The following is a 24,291-nucleotide window of genomic DNA, read 5'->3' on the forward strand; positions in this document are numbered from 1 at the left end:
TGTGCGGCATGCACAGGGGAGGCGCGCAAATGAGGGGTGGTGCATAGGCGTACCAGTGACTACACAGATTATCGCCTGAGTGACCACACAAATGATCACCCCAATAACCGCGCCGACAAACACAAGATGCTCTCGATGTAATGTAGGGGGGACAGAACGAATGGGTGGAGCATTCAAAAAAAAGAAAAAAAAAAGCGCAAGCTTACAAATCTGTTACTAAGACAATATGCAAAAAAAAAAATAAAAATAAAAAAAGATAATTAAAAAGGTATACAATGTAGTCGCAGAGGCATGTACATAAAGGAGTACATTTATGCATATACGCTGATATGCATAGGAACGTTCATATCTGCGCAAACGATGAATGAGCTAAAAGGAGCATTCAAGCAACATACACGAAAAATTCTCTTGCCTCATGTTAGCTTCTTTTCTTTTGGTAAAGTTCCTTCCGCCGATAAATTTCTCCTTAGCAATTAAAACGGAAAAAAGAACAAAAAAGGGAAAAAATAAAAAAAAAGGAAAAAAAGAAAAAAAAGAAAAAGAAGGGAAAAAAGGAAAAAAAAGAACAAAAAAAGGAAAAAAACCTAAAAAGAAAAAAAGAGGAAAAAAAAAAAAAAAAAATTCTATCGCAAATTTGATGTTTTACCGTTTTTCTTTTTTTCTGTACTACATTTTGTATGGAAGGTGGAGCCCGTTTTTTGTGCTCCTCTTAGGGGCCCCACGCGTTCCACCTTCTGCCGCTTTCGCCAGCCTTGACTCTTCCCCGGTTGAGTAAAAACGCACAAGCGAGTCAAGCAGCTAACCAGGCAACGAGGAAACGAGCCTACCAGCCACCGCTCCTCTATGACTTCAAAATATATTTCTACGTGTTGTATAGTTTGTCCCATCACCCCCAAAAATAAAAAAAATCGGTCTCTCGAATTGTACACTCGGGTCAGTGGTTGTTCCGATGGTATGCTCCCGATATGCGTATGTAATGCAGAAACCCACTGACCTCATACCTCACGCGAGGGTCACAGCGGAGAATTGCACAAGTGGCGCGTTCCACGGGTGATCCATTCCCAGCGTCAGCTATCAGCACAGGCAGATATAAGCGACTCTTCGACTGCCCCACTGTGCGGTAATGTAAGCATACTACTTATTCCTTAGGTGCATATTCTTTCGTGGCGACGGATCTTCCATCGGTGAAGTATCCACGAAAGGGGCATTGAGCTGAAAGAGGTAGCCGCGACGTCCTTTACAGGATTGGGCAATCATATGAATTCGCCAGGGGGTTAACAGTCTAGGCGATGCTGCTGCTATGCGGTTGGGAGGCCATGTCGTGACGCTCTCATCGGGCTGTATCGCCATGTGACCCCTGCCTAACCTAACAGAGGAGACCCAACGTAAACGCCTGCAACGGATTAACACACTTCTCATCTCGTCCATGAGGTGTATCCCCAGCGAGAAGGGGACAAATACTTCCCCCCCAGTGGTGTCACTTTATCAGATTGCTTCTCCTTAGGTATCCCCCTCAGGCTAAACTTCGTCAGCCATCGAGTCAGCCATTTACCTCTCATCATGCAGCATGATGGAGGTTTATTCACCCATCGGTATGTAATCCTCCTGTGTGTGCTTCTATACGCCCATGTCCGTTCCCATTGGTAGTGGTCATCAAAGCTGATTGTGATGAGCCCCCAATTTGAAATGACCAGATGGGAAGTTCTCCCCGTTTACCCCCCTTTCCAAAGTTTTTTTCTCTTTTTTTTCCTTTTTTTTCCTTTTTTTTTCCTTTTTTTTTCCTTTGTTTTTCCTTTCTTTTTTTTTTTTTCTTTTTCTCTCCGCCCCGCGTATGAGAGGAGACATACTACCCCCATTCTGGTCAGCACAAATCGTGTGTAACCATGTCCCTGTTGACAAATTGGCCAACCCAAGACTTCCTTATTCTCATCACCCGACGTGGTCACCGTGGCTATGTTTATTTGGGCCGCATGCTAACGCGCGGAACGTGGTTAACCTCCCTCCGCAGATCAGCTCAATCGGGGTGGTGATGTCACCCGCACGTCTGCATCGGCGCACTGTCGGGGATGCCCTCCCACACGGTGCGTTCCCAAATTGTTTCCCCTGCGTGATGCGTAGAATGAGCCAAGTGAAAGAGTGGAAGTGTAGAGACCATGTCGGATCAGAAGCGACAGGAGCCGCAGTCACGAGGTGGGAGAAAAAGCACCTCCCTCCATCCCGTCCAATAGACTGCTTAAAAATAAGTCTATCCCAAGACACGAGTTAGTGCCCCTTTTTTTTCATTTCTGTTGCTTCTCCGAGAGGGTATACACGCCGGGCGGGCAAACATAAAAATGGAACTTGTCGCACTGGAAGAGGTGGGGATGAAGGGAGTGCAAAACGATGACTTCCCTGTGGTGTCTAAATGGGAAGCATAAGATTATGCCCCTCAAAGGGTCCGAAATTGCCATTTGGCGTTTGGCCTCGTCGCATTGCGGCAGCCCTTGTCAGTCCATATGTGTTGAACCTAAAATTGCTCAATTCAAATTTGAGGAGCTTTTGGATCGGCGTTAGCAGTGGCAATGAGACTGCCGATGGCAGTTGCGTCCCCTTTGGCTGCCCTCTTTTGTCTTTCCCCTGCCGATCTCACCCACACGTGTAGTACACAGCACATCAGCCACACTGTCATGTGCATTAGTATAAACCGGGGTTGTGACGTACCGATGTGCCTTCTTAAATGAACGGAAAAGGAAACACCCTCAGGAGGTGTCTTCGTATCCATGGGGGCAGAACGAGCAGAAGGAAGGACCTCTTTTTTGCCAGCTTGGGGGGCATTACTCATTTATTTGTTTTTTCTGTTTCTTTTCTTTTTCTGTTCCTGCCTGGCACAGCCACTTTTTTCTTGCCGTTTCAATTGATCGGTCAATAGGCTGCCTTGCCGCGCGTCCACTTACTAGTACTTCGCCTTTGGGTTTCATTGCTTTGCTTTGCCTTCCTTTGCTTTCTTTCTTTTTTCTTTTGTTACGCTTTGCTGGGACCTCCAACTGCCGCCCTGTTCACACACGCTATGTTCGTGCTTCGGAGGGGTTGCCCATAATACACTGCGCGAGTATCAGCGTGGCGCATGACAGACAGCGCATTGTACACAGCACGTGCATACATAAAGGTACTTTTTCCCCTCACTTGGGGTGACCCCATTGGGAGAAAAGGCAAAGAGGAATATTACTCTTGAGTAGCAGTCTCTGGGTTGCATATATTCTCATTTTTGCTTACACCTCTGTTGCGTTTTTCCTAAGTGATCTGCCCTTAAATGTTCCCGAAGTGTCACTTGCGGCACGATCAACGGACGGCTTGGCGAGGCGTAGTGCATACATTCGGGGCGTGTACAAAAAAAGGGAAGGAGCGGCCCCACATCGACTCGTTTTTAATGGGTAAGAAAACGTGACCTCCCCAGGAAGCAAATAAAATGTTCGGAGCGTGGCATTCGTAAAGGCGCATGTGCTTTCTTATGATTTAACACCCTTGCATATGTAGCACCTGTTTTTTTTTGTTTTTTTTTCCTTTTTTTTTCTTTTTTTTTTTCTTCTTTTCGCATTATAATTTCCCTCTCCCCCGCCTTATCCGTAAAGAATGCTTAGTCCCTTGTTCATACATAAAGAGTTTCCCCCTTCCCTTTTATGTTATGCGTGCCTAATTAAGCTTTCTAAATTGCGATTCAGTTTGTTTTTCCCTTGCGGAGCGTGCTGAGTTACAACAGGTGGGTTGCGCAAGGAGGGTAAAGAAAATATGTTTGCATCTGCAATCGGGAGCTGCCTCCCATAAGAGGAGCTTCTTTTCTCACACGTACAGCTGCGCGAAGCACTTGACAACGGGGTAAGGCACCCTTTCCTGATTTTGAACCTGCCAACGCGGTACATTTGTGTACGTGCGTACATGTGCGGTGCGCCGTGTAGTGAGTGCCCACGCTGGCCGGACTACAGAGGTGACAAGCCGATAAGGGGCTGCGCAGGAGCGGAACGGCAAGGGAAGCGGCTCCAGAAGTGCCAATAGGAGTGCTAATAGGAAGTCCTAATAGAAGTGCCAGTCTAAATTGTGTCATATCCTGCGAACCTGTCCTGCGAACCAGCCAAAATGCTGGTAAAATGCGAGACGAAGAGCCAGCGCGTGAAGAGCATTTCCTTCCACCCGAAGATCAACCTCATCCTTGCAGGCCTGCACAATGGAATCATTCAGCTATGGGACTACCGCATCGGGATCCTAATCGACAAATTTGAGGAGCACGAGGGGCCCGTGAGGGGCATAGATTTCCACGCTGTGCAGCCCCTCTTCGTCAGTGGAGCAGACGATTACCTAATAAAGGTGTGGAATATGCATTTGAAAAAATGTGTCTTCAACTTAGTCGGCCATCTGGACTACATCAGGAAGGTGCAGTTCCATTTGACGTACCCATGGATTCTATCCACTTCAGATGACCAAACCATTAGAATATGGAACTGGCAGAGCAGAGTCTGTATAGCGATCTTGACAGGACACAATCACTACGTAATGTGTGCAGAGTTTCATCCCACGCAGGATCTAATCATTTCCAGCAGCTTGGATAAGACTCTGCGAGTGTGGGACATAAAACTGCTGCGAGAAAAGAACGTCATATTGACGAGTGAAAATGTGATGAGCGATTTGCCCTACGGATTAGGCAAAGGCGTCTACAACGCAGATGTGTTAGTCTCACCTGGAGACAGCTTGATGGGTATATACTCCTTCGTGTCGAATAATCAGCATCTGCAACATCATCTTCAGCTTCAGCAGCAGCAACAAAATAATAATAACATGTTCGGTGCGTCGGACGCTATTTGCAAGTTCGTCCTGGAGGGTCACGAGAAGGGAGTAAACTGCTGCACTTTTCACCACAATCTACCGATCATTGCATCCGGGTCCGATGACAAGCTAGTGAAATTGTGGAGGTATAATGACAACAAGTGCTGGGAGTTGGATACCCTAAGGGGTCACTTCAATAACGTCTCCAGTCTAGTTTTCCACCAAACGAATGACGATTTGCTGTTAACGAACAGTGAAGACAGGACTATTCGTATTTGGGATATCACCAAACGAGCATGTATTCATACCTTTAGGAGAGAGAATGACCGTTTCTGGATTTTGTCCTTCAAAAGGAACTCCAATTTAATTGCTTCGGGTCATGACTCAGGGATGGTTATCTTCAAGTTTGAGAAGGAGAAATGTCCCTTCGACAAATATGGAACACTCCTCTTGTACGTGAAGGAGAAACGGATTTATGCTTACGACGTCAGGAGCAACAGGCACACCGGTTTGTGTCCCGTGAGGAAGAATGGCAACGCGATGGTGTCGGGGTATCACAAGTTGGTATATAACCAATTCTGCACCACGCACGTGATGGTTCTTTTTGTCTACAAGGAGGAGGATCATTTCTCCTTCGACTTGATCGTCTGCGACGCAATTGGCGAGAGTGGTGGCGGCGGTGGTGCCGTAGGCGGCTCGCCATCAAGGGGAGGCCTACACGGAGTGATCTCCTCTGCGTTGCCCGCGGCCTCCCCCGCGATGCCATCCCCACTGCACTTCTTCAAGCCCCGGGCAAAGAACGCTAGCGCGAATGTATCCCCACAAAAAAGCATGCAAGCGGCGCGAAGCCCAGAAGAGTTCAACCCGGACAGTGTGAAATACCTGATCAAAAACAAACATTGCCATTCTGTTGCATTTTACACGAGAAATAAGTACCTCCTTGTGGAGAAGAGAAGTGGAAACTACCTCCTGAGCATTCAAAACATACCGGATGATAACACCTCCAAACGAGTAGAAGTATCCTTTAAGGTGGAAGGAGTGTACCCCCTGAACAACAACAAGGTAGTGATCCTTTCGGATAGCAAAATATACCTGTATGATATAAGTGCAAAAAAGATACTAAATGAAATGAATCACACGGATACGATCATTTCGGTGGAGATACTTAAGGAGCACAACATTGCCTTCGTATTTAAGTACAACGTTGTTCTGACTACCATCGATTTGGTCCATTTGTGCACAGTGCATGAATACATTCGAGTCAAAAGTGGGGTCTGGGATGAGGAAAACAAAAATGTCTTCATATATAACACACTGAGTCATTTAAAGTACATATTGATAAATGGAGAAAAGGGACTCATCAAATGTCTGGAGGATCCTGTGTACCTTTTTAAAATATACAAAAACAGATTGTTCTACATTACAAGGAAGCAGGAGGTGCTCAGTGAACCATTAAACGATACGGAGTATCTATTTAAGCTATCCCTTGCAAACAATGATGAGCAAAGAGCGTATCATTATTTAGACATACAACATAAGGGCAGCACCTTCGCTAATGAGGCCCCCAGTGGAGAGAAGAAAAAACTCTACTTCAGTTACAACCTAATGGGGTATATTAAAAAAAAGGGGTTCGCCAACTTGGCCGTCCAAATGGTAAACAACAATCATACCCTTTTTAATCTGTCCATTCAGTTGGGGCATCTAAACAATGCCCTCAAGGCAGCGAAAAAAATCGACAAGAAACACATGTGGAACCTTCTAAGTGTTCATGCATTACTACTGGGTAATTACGACATTGCAGAATATGCCCTGTTGAGGATGAAGGCCTACGACAAGCTATCCTTCCTCTACCTCTTCAGTGGAAACGTGAAGAAGCTACAAAAGATGCAAAATATTGCCATCATAAGGGGAGACTTAATTTCCATTTTCCTCAATTCATTGTACCTGGGAGACATACAACAGAGGATAAATGTATTTGTTCAGCAGAACCAGGTCAACTTAGCTTGGGCCTGCTCTCAACTGTACGACATTCCCATCAACTTATCCGAAAGGAATTTCGACTTTGACATAAATGAGTCTACCTTTTGCCCGGAGAAGTCTTTTTATCTGTCCCCTCCTATACCCATTGTGAGAGTTGACCCCAGCTTAAGGCAGAAGAAGGACTCATCGACGCAGCAACCACCAGAACAGATGCGTCTGCCGGAAGTGGCGCAGGGAGCTCCTACGATGAAGGACGCCACACCCAAGTGGGGAACCCCCTCCGCGTGGAATGGATCGTACAACTGGCCCGTCATCAACCTGGAGAAGACATTCCAGCCTAGAGCCGACCCCAGTGGCTCCCCAGCGCAGGCGGCCAAGAAAAAAGGGGCGGCAAAGTCAGGTACGCAGCAGATCATCCCAGTGGGGGGTTAGAAGCAAAGGGGTTGTCCCCTTTTGGCGACATCTCCGTTTGCCCGCTTCCCCTTTTTCCGCTTCCCGTTCACTCCTTCCCTCCCCCCCCGTGCAGACCAACGAAGCAACGCGTCGGACGAAGACGACGTGTGGAAGGACGAGGTCAACGACGAGGACATCATAAACATCGACTTGGATCTGGAAGACAACAAAGACCTCCTAAGCAAAAGCGCAGGGACGCCGATAAGCAGCACCAAAATCGAGCGACACGACAACCTATACGAAATCATGGCCAAAAAATACGGACGAATCATGGACCACATAAGGACGGGAAATATAACCAGCGCATTGAACTTAATTTCGAAAAAATATGGCATCGTGGATATGAAGCCATTAAAAATGATTATAAAAAATGTGTACATTTCGACCTATGCTTATCTGACCCCCATCCCGAATTTCGTTCCGTTGAAGTTTCCTGTAAACACAAATGAGGAGACAACAGATGCGAACATCTACATCAATCAGCACTTCCTTTTCAATCAGATTAAAAAGGCACACAAATTAGTCACTCTGGGAAAGTTTTCCACAGCTTTGAGCCTCTTCAGGAGTACCCTCTACCACATGATATTTCTAATCCCGTCTGATAAGGACAGCGAAATGAATGAATATCTGCATGTCTGTACTAGCTACATCTTGGCCATGAGATTGGAGGAGGAAAGGAATGCCACTGCCACGCAGGACCCAAGGAGGAGCTTAGAGCTGATGGCCTACTTCACTTGCTGTCCGATGCAGAACTCGCATTTGTACTTAGTCCTCAGGAGAGGCATGGGCCTCGCTTGGAAGGCGCAAAACTACGTCACAGCTGGATCGGTGAGGCGCGGCCCACTCGCGGGCCACACGCGGGGAATTAGAACATTCTTCCCGTCCGTTGGTTTACCCCCCTGGGAAAGTTTTGCATGGCTACTCCGCCAACACACCGCCGCTTCGTCAATGCCTCAGCACCATACATCACCGCTTTCCCCCCCTACACAGTTCGCCAAACGGCTGATAAACGGGAACTACGAGAGCATCAAAGGCTCCGAGGAAGAGATAGTTAAGGCGAAGAAAATTCTCCTCATGTGCGAGCAGAAAAGCACGGAACAGCACAGCATTGACTACGACCCGAACGACTACCGTAAGGAGAGCATACAAAAAAAGTGCTTCCTCCCTCCTTCAAACAGTTGCCCCTCTCATGTACTTCTCAAAAGTAGGATGGAACCACATGGGTCATTAATCTTACCTTACCCTTCCCCTTTTATCCCCACAGACAACATGAGAGTATGCAGCGTCAGCTTAACGAGGATCAAGCCGAATGAAGAAACAGTTAGCTGCCCGTTCTGCCAGTCCGTGTCGAAGCGAGAATATACGTCCAAGATGTGTCCCAACTGTCTCATCGCCCAGCTGGGCAAAAAGGTAATGTGGTAGTACCGAAATGTGATATATGACTCACAAGAAAAGGAAATCTGTGCGAGTGCACCTAGAGATGGTGCCACATGTGTATCTTTTCATTTCCCCCGTTTATAGGCCCTCGGATTTGACTTCCTAAACAAGAACGCATGATGGACGGATGATGAACACATCATGGACGGATGATGAACACATGATGGACGGATGATGGACCGATGATGGACGGATGATGGACCGATGATGGGCGGATGATGGACGGATGATGGACCGATGATGGGCGGATGATGGACGGATGATGGACCGATGATGGACGAATTATGAACGCATGATGAAGGTGTTGGCGCCTTTTGCTTTCCCCCAACGCAGTGTTATTCATAGGGAGATTTACCAGTTACATGAGCAGAGTCACCAACTGTGTCGCCACTTCTTTATCCAACTGGTGCCCTCCGCCTCGACACCGCAAGACGAGCGAGGAGGATTGATTCCCCTCGGAGACAACGTCGCAGAAATGTCACACAGAGGAGAAAGAGAGGAAGATTACCTCCCAGGGAAGTACTACTGCCAAGGGGAAGAGTACCTCCCACGGAAGGAGTACTAGCCATTCCTGACATCCTCTCGAGGGATGTACCCACATGGAATGATTAATTAAAAACCAGGCGTCCCCCCAACTGGACAATTCGTCATTGTGACTTTCCCCCTTGCGCACATGTGTGCAGTATGAGAGGTGACGCATCTCACATTGCCGTCGATTTTGCATCCCAGATGATGTTGTATGTAGCGTGTGGTGAATAACTTCGCTGGGTCGCATCACCGTTCGTTTCTTTGTTAAGCTTGGTGCGATTCGATTGCATGAGCAGTTTTGCGTCCCCTCAAAGTTACATCTACGTATACTATGCTATACTGTACTATACATTACACAGACACACCACCGCTTTCCACGTAACTATGGAAACTACGCGAATCACCTCGCGCATCTTCACATTGACTCATTTGTTACCCAGTGGAGAGAATTGCAATGAATGCAACACCTATGTTCCTCTCCCTTGTTAACCGTTTTGTCATTGCAGCTTCGTCATCCAGACGATTGCGGGGAAGGCCCATTGGGAATAGGACCCCCATAAGTGTGTCCTTCCTGTTGCAAAGAGTGCGCTGCACTGGAGCGAGGCGCCCACGAGAGGTAAATGTCAGCGCGGCAGAGTTAGCACTCCAAAAAGCTGTCGTCGAAAAAGAGGCAAATGGGGGACAGCCCCCAGAAGTGACGAACCTGCTGACGAGGTTAAGTACCCTTGGGAGGGAGGCCACGTGGAAGTATCTCCGTGTGAGGAGCACCATACGGGCACACGCAATTCAAAAAAAAGAAAAAAAAAAAAAAACGGTCACCGGTTGGAAAAAAAGGAGAAGAAATTTACGTTCTGTGGAATCAGGATCATCTGAGGATGATAACTCACAAAGGGGATGGAAAAGGCATCGCTTGTTAACCACCCACATAGTGTCCCTCCCCCTGGGGATCCTCCCCAGTTGATAATTTTCTGAACCTCGTGTAATACGTTAGGAGTGAAATAGATACCGTCCTGTACGGGAAGTAAGTGGCCGCTTCGAGCAGCTTCTGAACGCTTCGTGAACTGGACGATGCGTGAGTCACCCCTCGAAGCATTCCTCGGGCACCACGTCCCGAAGCTCGCCACTATCGTACATGCTCTTAATAATGTCGTGGCCGCCAATCAACTCCTTGTTTATGTACAGCTGGGGGTAGGTGGGCCAGTTGGAATAAATTTTCAGTTCATTACGTACGTCCTGGTCTTGCAGAATATCAAAGGTGGTATACTTCACCTTGCAGCTATTTAGCATGAACACAACTGCGTTACTAAATTTGCATTGGGGGAATGTTTTGCTTCCCTTCATGAAGAGGATGATTTTATTGCTGCCTATCAAGTGCTCTATCTTTTTCACCGTGTCCGATTTGTGTGTGGAGTTGCCTTCACCACTTTGGGTAGCCTCCGTGGGGAAGGAGCCTCCCTTTTGAATATACTTCCTAATGAAGGACGTCACTGTAGAGACACTGCAGTTGGTAAATTTTTTTATAAGCTGGGCATTCTCATAAAATTCAAATACACCCCTTTCATTGTTTCCATCCTTTGGACTAACCACGTACACTTCCAACATAGGACAATCTTCTACAATGGCTTGACAGACATCCATGTGCAGCTCGTATTCTTTTTCCTTGCTCGATTTGAGATAGAATAGCTTCCGTCCCTGTCCCTCCACGCACTTGTCCTTTTCCTCTTCTTTGATGAAGTTCATTTTGGTCACTACTACGTTGGATCGTTTTTTTTTTTCTCAATTTTATTTTTTATTTATTATTTTTTTTTTTCTGTTTACTTGGAGGGGGAGAAAAAAATGTAACAATGAATCCTATGGGGGTCCCAAATGAAGGTACTTTTAATCTTCAAAAGGTGGGAAGAAATTATTCCCTCCTCTGTATTGTATTTTCTTCTGACTTCTCAACGTTGGAGAAATTGCAAACCGGGAAAACTGCAAATTGATCAAGTTAGCAGCGGCACGAGAACCAACGGAAGTTTCTCTCAAATGGATGATCCTCCGATCAGGGCGGTGAACAAAAAGGAGAAGCCATAGAGGGAGTTTTTTTTTTTTTTTTTTTTATTTCAAATATGCTCACTAAAGGTGGGGATTTCATTTTTATTTTATTTTTTTTTTTTTTTGTCTGAAGAGGACTTCCTACCATGCAAAGTTGTCATTTGATAAGTATACGCGGAAGGGTTATCGTGCATGCAACAAGGAAGCGTCGGGCTTAGGTTTAGGGGTGTATCAAATGGGTGTACCACAGTACATATAACTTCTTCGTGGCATCCCCGCGAGGTAGGTTCATTCCGAAGGGAGAGGGGGGGGAAGCACAAAGAGAAGCGATAGAAACTCCTGCGTACTAATGCACATGCGTACTTTTATGCACTAAATCGATGTGGTGGGCGAAGGGGCAACTTCCCCCCGAAACGGAAAGAATCATTGGCCCACTACAAAAAAGGGTTCGTACCAGGTGTTGTTCTGGTGCAGGTCACCACGTGCGTCACGCGTATCTGTGCCATGCGGTTTGCCTCCTTACATTTCACCATTATGTATGCGCGGAAGGTTTGTCCGACGAGGGGGGACGCAGTCGGGAAGGGGCGTCTCCCCCATGTGAATTAAATGGAGGCTGGCCAACCATTTGTAAGGGCAACCATTTGTAAGGGCAACCATTTGTAAGGGAAACCATTTGTAAGGGAAACCATTTGTGTGGGGAACCATTTGTGTGGGTAACCATTAGTCAGAGCAATGCTGCCACAACTTGGCGAAGGAAAACAAAGTAACCCCACGTGAGCTAATGCTCACCTGCGAAGGTGACCACGATAAGAAATGGAAAAGGGGATGACCGGACAGAGGCTCATTGGCAAATAATGCAGCATCGACACCTCCACGTCGGAGTGAGCCCCTATAAGTGCTTCCTAAAAGAACAGGTGCATACAGATAAACGCTCTTTTCGGTCCAAAAGGAAAAGGTCCGGCTGCATGTTATGCATCCCCATTCTGTGCAGCACAATGTTCATTGCAAAACGGTGGCGCAATTTTTGTGTTTCTTCCTGTTTTGACCCATTTCCTCTTTGGGAGATGTAACAGACAGAGAAAAAAAAAAAAGAAAAAAAGGAAAAAGAACAGTCATCACTTGTTTCCCAGTCTGTGCTCCTGTTCTGCTTCATTTGGAATAAAGGATGAATTCGATTCGAATGGCCTAACTTAGGGAAGCAACTAATTCACTACCTTTTCCTTAACGCCATCTAGAGGAAGGCATAACAAACACGCACACACATGGGTAAGCCATGCTACATATGATAAGCCAGTAAAACTACACCGAACAGTGTTTGTAAATACGCGCGATCCAATGGAGTTCCAAACCGATCAGCAGTAGCCCATGCGTGAGGAGAACAGCCTTTCCCAGTCGGCGCCAAAATTATTTTCGCCCTTTTATGTAGTGGTGACTTTCTTAAATAGATCTTCCCGTATGCTACGTTCCAGTGAAATTAAAAACAGAAAAAAAAGAAAAAAAAAATCCCAATTGGGAAACAAAAAAAGAAGATAAAAAAGTGTAGCGTTAACTCTCTTGCACGTATGCTGCCATCCAGTCAGTTACACGTGTATTCCTCGTAGGCCTTTGCGTAGGCACTTGCGCTGCCGTTCGCGCTGTCGTTTGCATACGCATGGAATATGCGGGGCCATCCATCCCCCCCCTGCTGGTACACCGAGGTGATAGGAAAAATTAAATAAAGGGGCGCTCGCGGCTGCCAGAAAAATGCATTTCAAGAGGAAAGGCGGAAGAGTGAAGAACACAGAGCGGTAGAGAGCAGATCATAAAGCGGCACTTTAGTTTCGCGAGTCACTTTTTTTTTTCACTCCAACTTTCTGTAAACTACGAAACGGAAGGAAATTCACAACGCAAAAAAAAAAAAAAAGAAAAGAGAAAAATGCAAATTTAACTAACCAAACAGTTAAATTGAGGGAAGGCAAAACTTGAGTCATCGTTATCGAATCCTTCCGAAGCCTTCTTTCTAGTAATGGGCGAGGTGAGCCGGCAAATGGCCAAAGTGGGCCACCGTAAACCCTGAACAGGCAGAAAAGTTCCCCCTCCACTGGAAACTTCCACAGCAATTCAAAAGGTTAAAAGTGCAGCAGAAGCAACCGTTGTTGAATTCTCTTCCGTGGAAGCTACCGTCGCTGGAGCCTCCTTGGGAAAGAAGCTTCGGCAGGGGAAACCCCAATCTGTGCGCATAGAATCCCGCGGAGATGTTATTCCCCCAGATGCGCAGGAGCAGCTATCGCAACCTCGCAACTGCAAAGTTTGCGATTCAGCACTCAAAGAAGGAGAATGAAAGTTTTCTCACCGACTAGGGAAGAGCGAAAAGACGAGGAAGGGAAGCGATAAAAAAGAAGTAGGTGCAACGAAAGGCACTTCTAAGTGGACTTCCCAAACGAAGAATTCACCCCCACCCACCAAGGCTCCTCCAACGCCAGGGCAACACCGATGCGAATGTATTTGAGGAGACCAGAAGCCACGGCCAAATATGCATACCTGCGCAGCAGCCCAACCGTTGACACGTTTCCCACGAAATTTGAACCTTATCGGAGATATCATTTTCGTGCAAAACGTGAAGTTCTGACGGAGGTGCGAATATATATAGGATAATACGACCCCGCATTGTACAGTGGACTGTACCTGTGAAAAACGCGCATTGCCCCGACCAGACATACACATATACTTACACATATACTTACGCATATACTTACACACATACATACGCACACAACCTCGCCGCACGGCTGTTTTCCACTTGGCTCCGCTACGGTTCTTCCCAAAATGAGCAAAAATAAAAAGGGGAAGAAGAAGGACGACTTGGATGCGATCCTCGCTGAATTCGGCTTTGACGGGAAGCGGGAAGATGAAGTAAAGGACCAGAAGGAAAATGGAGAAGCGGGCGCAGAAGTAGGAGCAGGAGCCGGAGCAGGAGCAGGCGGTGGAGCTACCCCTGCTGGGGAAGAGCAAAACGAAGCGATCAAAATGTCCAAGTCGAAAAAGAAAAAGGAAAAGCAGAAGCAGAAAAAAGAGCAAATGAAGAGCAAGGAAAATGACGAGGAGGGAGAAGAAGCAGAGGCGAAGAAGGGAACGGCCGAGCAGCCCGCCGATGCAGCCAACGACGCTGCCAACGATGCTGCCAATGAAGCTGCCGATGACGCCGCGAAAAAGAACAAAAAAAAGAAAAAAAAGGACAAGGAGAAAACGAAGGAACAAAAAGGCACGTCAGGGATGTCCGAAATGGCCAAGGCAGCCGCGGAAAGACTCAGACTACTAAAAGAATACGAAGAAAAAAAAAGGGAAGAGGAAAAGAGAAAACAAGAAGAGGAAGAAGAAAGAATTAGAAAGGAGGAGGAAGAGAGGGAAAAAAAACGACTAGCTAAATTGGAAAAAAAAATGCAGTTAAAAAAAGATGGGAAATTGTTAAGTGCAAAGGCCAAGGAAGAAAAAAAAAAAAAAGAATTGTATTTGAAAACGCTGAAAGAGTCCGGGGTGCTGATCGAACCGAAGGAAAAGGCCAAAGCGGAGATTATCAACATCGACCTGAACAAAACGAAGGCTTTCCTAAAGAAGAAAAAGAACAAAACGAATGCCCACACGAGCGGGATGGCCAATTTGAATAACAACGCGGAGGAGACGGGAGGTACTACACCCAAGGGGAACAAACCAGATGACGCGGAAAAGAAAGTCGACCCGAAGGAAATTGTCGTGGACGACTGGGAGGACTTCCTCAACGTGGATGAAGAGAAAAAGAAGGAAAAAGAACCCAATGAACAGCAGGGTAATGAGAAGACCGACAGGGAAAGGAACAAATCGAAGGAGGCAAAGCAGTCACAAGGGAAAAAAGGCACAAAGGGGGACGCACTCAGCACCAAGAAAGGAAAAAAAAAAACAGATGCTAGCAAAAGCAACGGTAACGAGAAAAACAACAATGCCCAGGATGACGACTCAGACCATGAGAGTGAGTACCGATCAGCCATTGTGTGCATATTGGGTCATGTCGACACGGGAAAAACGAAACTACTAGACAAACTGCGACATACAAATGTACAGGATAACGAGGCGGGAGGAATTACGCAGCAAATCGGAGCGACCTTCTTCCCAAAGGATATCCTAGATAAGGAAATAAAAAAAGTAGATGAAAGCATCAAGTGCATGTCGAAAGGAATTATGATTATTGACACCCCGGGGCACGAGTCATTTTACAATCTAAGGAAAAGAGGCTCTTCCCTTTGCGATATAGCCATTTTAGTAATCGATTTAATGCACGGATTAGAACAACAAACGAAAGAGTCTATTCAAATTTTAAAGCAAAGAAATTGCCCCTTCGTTATTGCATTGAACAAAATTGATAGGCTCTACATGTGGAACCGAAATGACTGGTCTCCATTTAATTCCACTTTTAAAAATCAAAAAGAAAACACACAAGAGGAGTTTCAGGATAGGCTAAAAAACATTCTTAATGAGCTAGCCGAACAAGGATTGAATTGTCACCTCTACTGGGAAAATCCCAACCCTCGCAAGTATGTATCCATCGTACCCACTAGTGCAATAACTGGGGAAGGAATTGCCGACCTGATTATGATTTTAGTAAAACTGACACAGAATTTTATGCTTAAAAATATTGAATATCATGAGAAATTAGAGTGCACCGTTTTGGAAGTAAAGAACATTGAAGGGCTAGGAACAACCATCGATGTAATTCTCACGAATGGGGTCCTCAAAGAATCTGATACCATCGTCCTGTGTGGTATCAACGGACCCATTGTCACAGTTATAAGAGCTTTGTTAACACCACAGCCGTTAAAAGAGATAAGAATAAAAAACGAATATGTGCATCACAAATCGATTAAGGCATGCATTGGAGTGAAAATCTCTGCCAACGGGTTGGAAGAGGTCCTCTGTGGTACTTCCCTATTCGTTGCCAACAACACGGACGAAGTGGAGGACTACAAAAGCAAAGCCATGACAGATGTTTCGGACGTGTTCAATCATGTCGATAAAAGTGGAGTAGGTCTCTACGTTATGGCTAGCACTCTTGGCTCGTTAGAAGCACTACTCATATTTTTAAAAGATTCAAAGATCCCCGTTTTTGCAGTCAATATCGGCACAGTCCAAAAGAAAGACGTGAAGAAAGCTAGCGTCATGAGGGAAAAAGGGAAGCCTGAATATTCTGTCATCCTAGCCTTTGATGTTAAAATCGATCCCGAAGCAGAAAAGGAAGCACAGATCTTAGGAGTGGAAATCATGCAGAGGGACATTATTTATCACTTGTTTGATGCTTTTACAAATTATATTAAAAAAATTGAGGAAGAGAAAAAACAGAGCAAATTGACGGATGCCATTTTTCCCTGTGAACTCTCTATTGTCAACGACTGTGTGTTTAATAAAAAGGATCCCATTGTCATTGGGGTTAAGGTAGATTGTGGTATCTTGAAAATTGGCACCCCACTTTACATCCCTGAGAAGAGCCTAAAAATTGGAAACGTCGTTAGTATTCTATTGAACAAAAAAACATGTGAGAAAGCCAAAAAGGGGGACGAAGTCTCCATTAAGATCTGTGGAGAACCACACATCACCTTCGGAAGACACTTTGACTTTAACCAAAAAATTTACAGCAAAATTACCAGAGAGAGCATTGACGTGTTGAAGGAGTACTTTAGGAGCGAGTTGACCATGGAGGACTGGAGACTCGTCGTGCAGCTCAAGAAGATCTTTAACATTATCTGACCCACGGGCGCGGGGCAGCGCGCACGTCCGCCCGGTGTACGGTACGTCTTTTAATGGGTCACACGCATGGGGTTACACGCATCGGGTTAGACATGTCGGGTTACACCTGTCGTGTGGTTTCTTCGACGTGGTCGCTTCGTTCGCACCCCCCGAGGGGAGAAGTAGAGTAGAAAAGGATACACGCTCGAACTTTCTCACCCCAAATCGGCACCTCCCAGTCGTTAAATTTGAAAAGAATAATCAACCACGCGGACGGAGCACACCTACGGGGGGCTACTTAAAAGGCAATCGTGGCCCCAGGTTGTCCCAAAACCTTTACCGCCTCTTCCCAGCTCTCCCCCATCGCCATATAATTGGCCACGTGCGTCCGCGTATCTGTGCGTCGGTACGTGTGCCCATGCATGCGCTCAAACATGTGTGCACCCCTTGCGTTTTCTCCGTCTGCAAGCAGCCTTTCTCCTCTTTCAGCGCAGCGCTGCACGTGCTTCCCCCCCGAACACGCACAACTGCCTTACCTTCCTTTTTATCACCTCCAAAAAAAGGCATATTTGAAACGTTACCATATGTGCTGTATTCATTTGCGTCGGTACCTACGTGCGCCGCTGCATGGTTGTGTCATTGTATCATTATTAAAACGGAAAAAGTCAACATTTGAAATTTTTAAATTGGCATTTTTAATCAAAAAAAGGTGGGTCGCCCTTTGGAGGATTCACTCGAAAAATGCACAAAAAGGATCGTAGGCCCTTCGAAATTTTCTCAACAGAGGGATGGCACACCGAACGTTGCAATGGTTTAAGCGTACTCAATTGCATTTACCAACTTGCTTTTTTTTTTTTTTTTAAATGGGGAATGGTAGAAACGCCCCCTCTTTTGGCATTCCTTACAAGGTTCTCCGTCCTGTCTGCCTGTCTTTCTGCCTATCTGTTTGCCTGTCTGTTTGTCTGTTTTTTTTTTTTTTCTTTTTGCCTGAAGAGGTCAGGTAAAACAGTTCAAATGGTAAATGGGAGAAAAAAAAAAAAATCTTGCAGGGACTAGCAAATAGACGAATTGTGTACCAAAGGACACCACGCGAAAAATTTCTACAAAATGGCGACGATGTTAAAAACGAGTAAGACTGCTCTAATGAGCTTCACTGTTCCGGCATATCATTGCGTAAAAATAAAACGTACTCTCGCGGGTTTAAAATGAGAGGGTGGCCCAAAACAGTGGCAGCAAATTTTTTTGCAGGAAAAAATAATCGATGCCCCCTGGCGTGATACAGGTTCCTATGTTATATTTGCTGCGCGGTTCGCTGAGGCAGTCCAGCTAGCTCTCTTTACACACAAAGAGGCGAAGCGGTCTCTATTGTGGCTGTCCTCGAGGTGGCGTTCTCCGCAAGCGCATACTCATAAGGGTGGACAGCATTTGGAGGAGCATAATAGGAAAAGCCACATGGGGAATTCCGTAGCGCAGTGCACAAATTTAAGATTGCCCCCGTTAAAGCGGTTGGCTCCCAGCTAGAGAATATTTCCCCCCGTGTGCGTGCACACATTTCGGCCAAAAGGAAGGTTCCCATTTTGAAGGACCCTCCGATTTGACTACCCAACTTGACCGCCACATGAACACCCCCACGTGGTGCTAACCTCATACCGTGAATCCAAAAAGTATGCGACATTTTTTCCTTAATGCAGTCATTAACACCTCCAGCAAACTTGCACAGAAAGCAATTCAACCAAACTTGAACTTGGGCCGAAATGGATATTACGGATGTGGACTTCTTCACTCATGTGGGTGGTCTTCGGAGTGGGGGGGTCCTAGACATATATTCCAAGGGGTATGAAAGAAAGAGAGAGAAAAAAAAGAGAAAAAAAAAGAAAAAAAAAGAGAAAGAAAAAAAAAAAAGAGAAGAAAAAATCCAAAACATAAGGAATAAAGTCGCACGTGACGCGAAGCATGGAGAAACACAAGACAACATGGCGACGTACTGGAGGGCTCGCGAAACGATCGTGCCCAACCCCGCTTGGGAATGCCCCCTTTTTTCAAACCAGCTTCTACCTCGATGTCTTCCCTTTAGATGGTTTGACTGCCACAAGAGACTCGTCTCGATAAACCTCTACCTCCACGGCAACAGTGACATAATGGACACCATCGGGGACGAACGGATGGACGCCCTCCTGGGGAAGGTACTAGGAGAGACCGTCTGAGCACTTGGCCAGTTTATCACTTGATCATCTTCTCTGTGATGAAGTGGGGAATACTGCTATGCACACATATGTATATTTGTACCCCCACATGGGAAGGACTCCTTCGTTCTGCACACTTCATCCCCTCTACCCCCCTTGCAAAGTTTGAAACACTCCTTAGGGAACTAATCACCACCTACTTCGTTCGATTTCTCCACTCGGAAGAACTAACAAAATGTAGTAAAGACAAATTATTGCCACAAGAAGTGGGGGGAAGCGAACTGCAGACTTCCAGCGGAGGTGCAAAAAACGGGGATGACACAACTGCGCAGAGCCGCATTTCCAGTTACATATCGGTATGGCTCTACAACACTCATATGGACATGCCCATAGGGAGAACTTCTCCCGGTAACCACCGCTTCCCCACTGAAGCAAGGCCCTCTTTCCACTTAACCAACTCGCCCCCTCCATCCCCAGCTGTACCACGAAGTGACATTACTGAACATCTTCGAGAGGGTCCTATGTGCAGATCACGCATATGACAAAATAGACAGCCACATGATAAACCTCTTTGCGTATATTTACTCCAATTTGGTAGCCTTCCTCAAGAGGTAGGAGATGGGCGAAGCGCTCGGCCGTCAGTATCGACCAGAAGGTCGCAGCGGAGTGGACACTCTTTCAATGTATGGGTTAAACTTTTATTTTTTTATTTAAATTTTTTTTTATTTTATTTTTTATTTTGTTTTATTCTTTCCCCCGCTTAGCAATTCGGAGGAGTACTTTGTCAAGCCCATAAGCGAGATGTCCATAAGCGAGGTAACCAGGAGGAGCACACAAGTGGAGCCTCATTTCTGTGATCCCTCTGCGCATCAATGTATGGGTTTCTCCCTCCTGCTGCAGATGCTGAAGGAAGAAAACGATAAGTCGCAAAGCATGGATAAGCTGAAAATATACATCAGCGTTATCAACGCCCTACGGAACATAACGGACAGGATTCATCTGCTAAACAACACAGTCATCAATAAGCTAGTGGACTACGGTTAGGGGAGTGGGGAAGAAGCAGAGCATTCTCTTTCGCTTCTTTCGAGGGAACCTTTTCCCTCACGATGCTGTCTCGAAGGGGAACAAAATACAGGATGCCTTTCCACCCTTTTTTCCCATCCTCAGACATTTTGCTAATTTTAATTCCTCTCCTGGAGAAGAGACCGTGGGCGCACGACAACTACGTGTTTGAAGGAAATGAGTATAATTTGCTCTGCAGCGCCGATAAGCTTAAGCGCACTGATCAGTACACGTCCATATGGCCATGCACGTGTCAGTAATGGACACCCCTTTTTGGTTACCCCCCATACACCGTTCACTTTCACGTTGACACCCACATTTACACACACACACGCAGGTGGGTAAAACGGGAAGGCAGCACCTTATGTACGATTGAGAAACAGGTAGAGGCAACGAAAAAGAAGCAGCGCGGATAAGGAAGTGTATTCTTGTTCTTTCTTTTTCTTCTTCTTTTCATTTCCACCTTCATATGGCAAACATATCTTCTACACTGAACTACACACGGCGTCTACCCCCTCCCCAAAGCTGTGGCTGATACTGTACACACTGATATTGACTAGGAACTGTCAGGAAAAGTAAAAAAGAAACAAGAAAAGAAAATCACTCTGAGGGAAGGAGGTCCAAACTGGAATGGGGCTTATGCGACAATGACGTCTGTTGACATTAATTGTTCTTCCACTCTTTGCACTCCTCACAGGTACGAAATGACCAACTATAGGAGAAACAACATTTTGAAGGTACACAGAGGGGGTGTGCATCGTTTGTGTTTGCATCCTTTTGGTGTGCGTTAGTCCTGTTTCGTTTGCTACATCGCGTCCATCCCACCGTTTCCGTCCCGTCGCTTCCCCCCCGCCGCTCAGCTCCGGAAGTACATGAACGAGCCCCTGCACGAGCAGATTCCTCCAATGAAGACGCTGCACACGTTCATCGAGGTAAAGCGGGAAGAGTAGCCACGCAAGAGAGGAAGACAAATAGGCCATCTATAGAACTAACCGCTAGACAAACTAACCGCTAAACGAACCGACCAAACTGCGAGGCCATCCCCTCCCCACCCCCTGCAGCACTTGTACATTTCCAAGAGCATCTTCCCGGAAAACAAGAACTCCTACCTGATCATCGACGTGGTGAGTCATTCCCGCAAAAGAAAAAAAAAAAGAGAATGAAAAAGGGGAAAGAAAAAATGGCGAATCATCCTTAACAAAAAAATAAGGCCTGCCAACTCATCGCCACCTCATCGCCACTTCATCGTCGCTGCATCGGCCCTCCCCTCTTCACTCCGTGCAGGTGCCGGAAATTTTTGACGAAATCAAAGATGACGTGATGAAGAACAAAAGGAGATTAGCATCCCTCCTGAGCAGCGTCAACATCGAGAGGGACCTCTTGGGCAGCATTTCTGATATGTACCTCTCCGTGTATGAATTTGACCAACAGACTGGGAAGGGCACAAAGAGGGGTAACACTCCAAAGGAGGGAAACGCCGCAAAACAGGGACGTACCCCAGGCACGCCGAAAAACGTGTAGCAGCTGCCCGACACTACCCCCTCGCTTTCACTTCCCAACCCAATTTCAGACACCCAAGGCGGTCCTCACTCGAGTGATGAAAAGGGCCGGGAATACAGACAGGGCGAAGCAGAGGGTGAAGCAAAGGAGGAGTCTTTCCTCTGCGACAGTTGCAAGCAGATTGTAATTAACAAAACAAAGGGAAAGAAATCCTGTGCATGGAAAAAGGGCCCATCTCCTTCCGCCATTTCCCCGTCTCCATTTCCGCGCCGCCATTCCCTCCCCACTTTCAGGCTGAACTACAATGCTCGCAGTGCAAACGGGCGTACTACTGCTCGAAGGAGTGTCAGGTGGGTTTCTTCCACGAGCAAGTTGGCGACTTTGTGCAAAATAATGACGCACAAATATTTCGTCCTCGTCCATCTAACCTTTTGGTCCCCGTCTATCTCGCTTTTTTTCGCTATGTATCTCCCCTTTACCCCCCCCTTATTTCCGCCCTGCCCCGCCCGTGCCTCGGCGCAGATGAAGGACTGGTTTCACCACAGAGAGGTCTGCTCATACGTGACATAACATGAGCCTTCAATTTGACGAAAACAATAAGAGGTGGCGCAGAGGCATAGTCGGTGTTGGTTCTTACGTGAACAGTCACAGACAAGACAATGCAAACATGATGGAAGGTGCGTCAATATTGGCGAAGGAAGAACGCTGCGGTGGGGGGACCCACTACGTCCAACTGCGCACCGGATGAATCAAAAAGGGAGGCCACAAAAAGGTGTGTCTGCTTGTGTCTGCGTATGTGGGGGGGAGAGGCGGCTGCATATGTTTTAGTGGATCTTCTGTTCAGCCATCTCTCCTTCACCTTAACGGTGTCTACTTGGTTCTTTTTCCCCTCCCCCGGCGGGTAAGAAGAAAAAAAAATGGGAACAACCATACACACATGTTGTGGGTAGTATATATTTGCCAAAAACCGCGTAGAAGCGATTAACTTGTCACACAACTATTTCATCACAAAAGGAATGATAAAAAAAAAAAAAAAAAAAACGAAACAACTTTGGGCGTGGCATTTTCTCACTGGCTGATGACCACGCCACTCAAACGACTTCACCCCGCGCGTTGAGACAGCTGACAATGTTGGTCCTGCAGATGGGGCACGCTTGGCTTTTGTACAGCCACTTGGTAAGACAGCCCACGTGGAAGAAGTGCCTCTTGTCGCACGGCATCATCATGACGTCATCGCTGCGCACGTAGTTCATCATGCATATGGAGCAGATCTCCTCATCGTCCTCGTGATGATCATCGTGATCATTCTCGTGATGATCCTGCTGATCATTCTCCCCCCCATGCTGCCAACTGTGTACCCCATTCGATGCGTCCTCCGAGCCAGGGCTGGGCACTTTCCCCGGGGACCCTTCATTGGAAAAGTGATAATCCTTATTTGGGTCATTACTCCTCTTAAGAGGATTTAACATCTCCCTCAAGTGGTCATCAACAAGGGGGGATGCATTTTTCACAGTCAAAGAGTCTGGAAGTTTTTTTTTTCTCTTCTTCTCCTCCTCTGTATTTCCCTTCCTCTGCATGACCCTCTTCACCTTATCAAATATAACTTCAAATGATGGTTTTCTTAATTTTTTTTTTTTTTTTTTTTTTTTCTGTTCATTCTGTGCAGTACGCACAAAGTCTATATCGCTGTACTTTAAGACGGTCAATTTACTTATCACATTTTTTGGCGTCGGAATGCGATCGTTTTCATCAACGGAGAAGTTAACTATGACACAAATAATTATGGACAAGAATAATCCCAGGGAAATATAAAACAGGAGGGGTAGGAAGTACAAAGTGATCGTGAGATAGTAATAAAGTTTTATGAACTTCAAAGCCACAGTGCTAAAGGTGCATTTGTTTCGATAAAAATGGAGCAGGTGAAGAGACAACAACAATAGGAGGAAGGTTAAGGAGTTAAATAGCTTGATTAAATATATCACCAGACTTCTCAGCTGTTCGTTGTTCTCTATTTCGTCTCGCTTCTTTACTCTCACGAGTGTTAAATTCACGTGACAGATACTTTTAATCCATATAGCTATCGCCACCACTCGGTTGTAGTAATCGCATTGCTCGCAGGGGGTTCGAAGGAAGTATATGCCCATAGTCACCAGGCCTAGTATGCTCGCTAGCAGCACGAGGTGCAGCACCGTCGTGAGGTACCTGTACAGCGTCGTTTCGGACGCACCCAGCTCGATGTAGTTCGCTGAGAAAGGAAAGAAAATGGAATAAAATAAAATAATAAAATATGGAGAAATAAAGAAAGGATAAAAAAATCCCCTGCGAAATAACCATGCGAGTGTGTACCCTGGGGGGCACGTTTTCCGGGCACTCCTTAAAGAGGAGGCCAAGCTGGTCTTTCTCACCGCTGCCACTCGTGTTGCTCGCGTCTGCATTCATTTTTCCTGCACTGTCTAGCGTTCTCCTTTGATCAATTTCTGTTTCGTGCAACTGAAGCCGCGTGGTACCAATCCCGCTGGATGTGTTATCCCCCTGGATACTGACCGGAGTCGTGTTTCCTTCGAGTTATCACGATTCGATCTTCCACCTA

At 46.3% G+C, this 24,291-nt stretch overlaps 5 protein-coding genes across 5 annotated transcripts; 3 read left to right on the top strand and 2 right to left on the bottom strand.

The window, feature by feature from the left end:
* Positions 1–4,110: 4,110 nt before the first annotated feature.
* Positions 4,111–8,784, top strand: C922_03251 (coatomer protein complex, subunit alpha (xenin); the record flags this gene model as incomplete). The annotated part of the gene is made up of 5 exons (XM_008818843.1): positions 4,111–7,174; positions 7,301–8,055; positions 8,218–8,359; positions 8,492–8,637; positions 8,749–8,784. The coding sequence occupies 5 exons, from the start codon at positions 4,111–4,113 to the stop codon at positions 8,782–8,784; spliced, it is 4,143 nt and encodes a 1,380-aa protein (XP_008817065.1).
* Positions 8,785–10,269: 1,485 nt separating this feature from the next.
* Positions 10,270–10,932, bottom strand: C922_03252 (hypothetical protein; the record flags this gene model as incomplete). Its single annotated transcript, XM_008818844.1, has 1 exon — positions 10,270–10,932. The coding sequence occupies one exon, from the start codon at positions 10,930–10,932 to the stop codon at positions 10,270–10,272; it is 663 nt and encodes a 220-aa protein (XP_008817066.1).
* A 3,099-nt stretch (positions 10,933–14,031) lies between these two features.
* Positions 14,032–16,977, top strand: C922_03253 (translation initiation factor 5B; the record flags this gene model as incomplete). The annotated part of the gene is made up of 1 exon (XM_008818845.1): positions 14,032–16,977. The coding sequence occupies one exon, from the start codon at positions 14,032–14,034 to the stop codon at positions 16,975–16,977; it is 2,946 nt and encodes a 981-aa protein (XP_008817067.1).
* A 1,733-nt stretch (positions 16,978–18,710) lies between these two features.
* Positions 18,711–22,271, top strand: C922_03254 (hypothetical protein; the record flags this gene model as incomplete). The annotated part of the gene is made up of 16 exons (XM_008818846.1): positions 18,711–18,790; positions 19,031–19,139; positions 19,304–19,495; positions 19,617–19,750; positions 19,904–19,955; positions 20,040–20,178; positions 20,307–20,382; positions 20,539–20,584; positions 20,727–20,776; positions 20,899–20,938; positions 21,062–21,133; positions 21,263–21,325; positions 21,486–21,654; positions 21,772–21,884; positions 21,995–22,051; positions 22,224–22,271. 16 exons carry the CDS (start codon positions 18,711–18,713, stop codon positions 22,269–22,271), a joined length of 1,440 nt encoding a protein of 479 aa, XP_008817068.1.
* Positions 22,272–22,792: 521 nt separating this feature from the next.
* On the bottom strand, positions 22,793–24,140 carry C922_03255 (hypothetical protein; the record flags this gene model as incomplete). The annotated part of the gene is made up of 2 exons (XM_008818847.1): positions 22,793–23,946; positions 24,107–24,140. 2 exons carry the CDS (start codon positions 24,138–24,140, stop codon positions 22,793–22,795), a joined length of 1,188 nt encoding a protein of 395 aa, XP_008817069.1.
* Between the last annotated feature and the right edge of the window lie 151 nt (positions 24,141–24,291).

Source organism: Plasmodium inui (genome assembly GCF_000524495.1).
Source record: "Plasmodium inui San Antonio 1 unplaced genomic scaffold supercont1.13, whole genome shotgun sequence".
NCBI lineage: Eukaryota > Apicomplexa > Aconoidasida > Haemosporida > Plasmodiidae > Plasmodium > Plasmodium inui.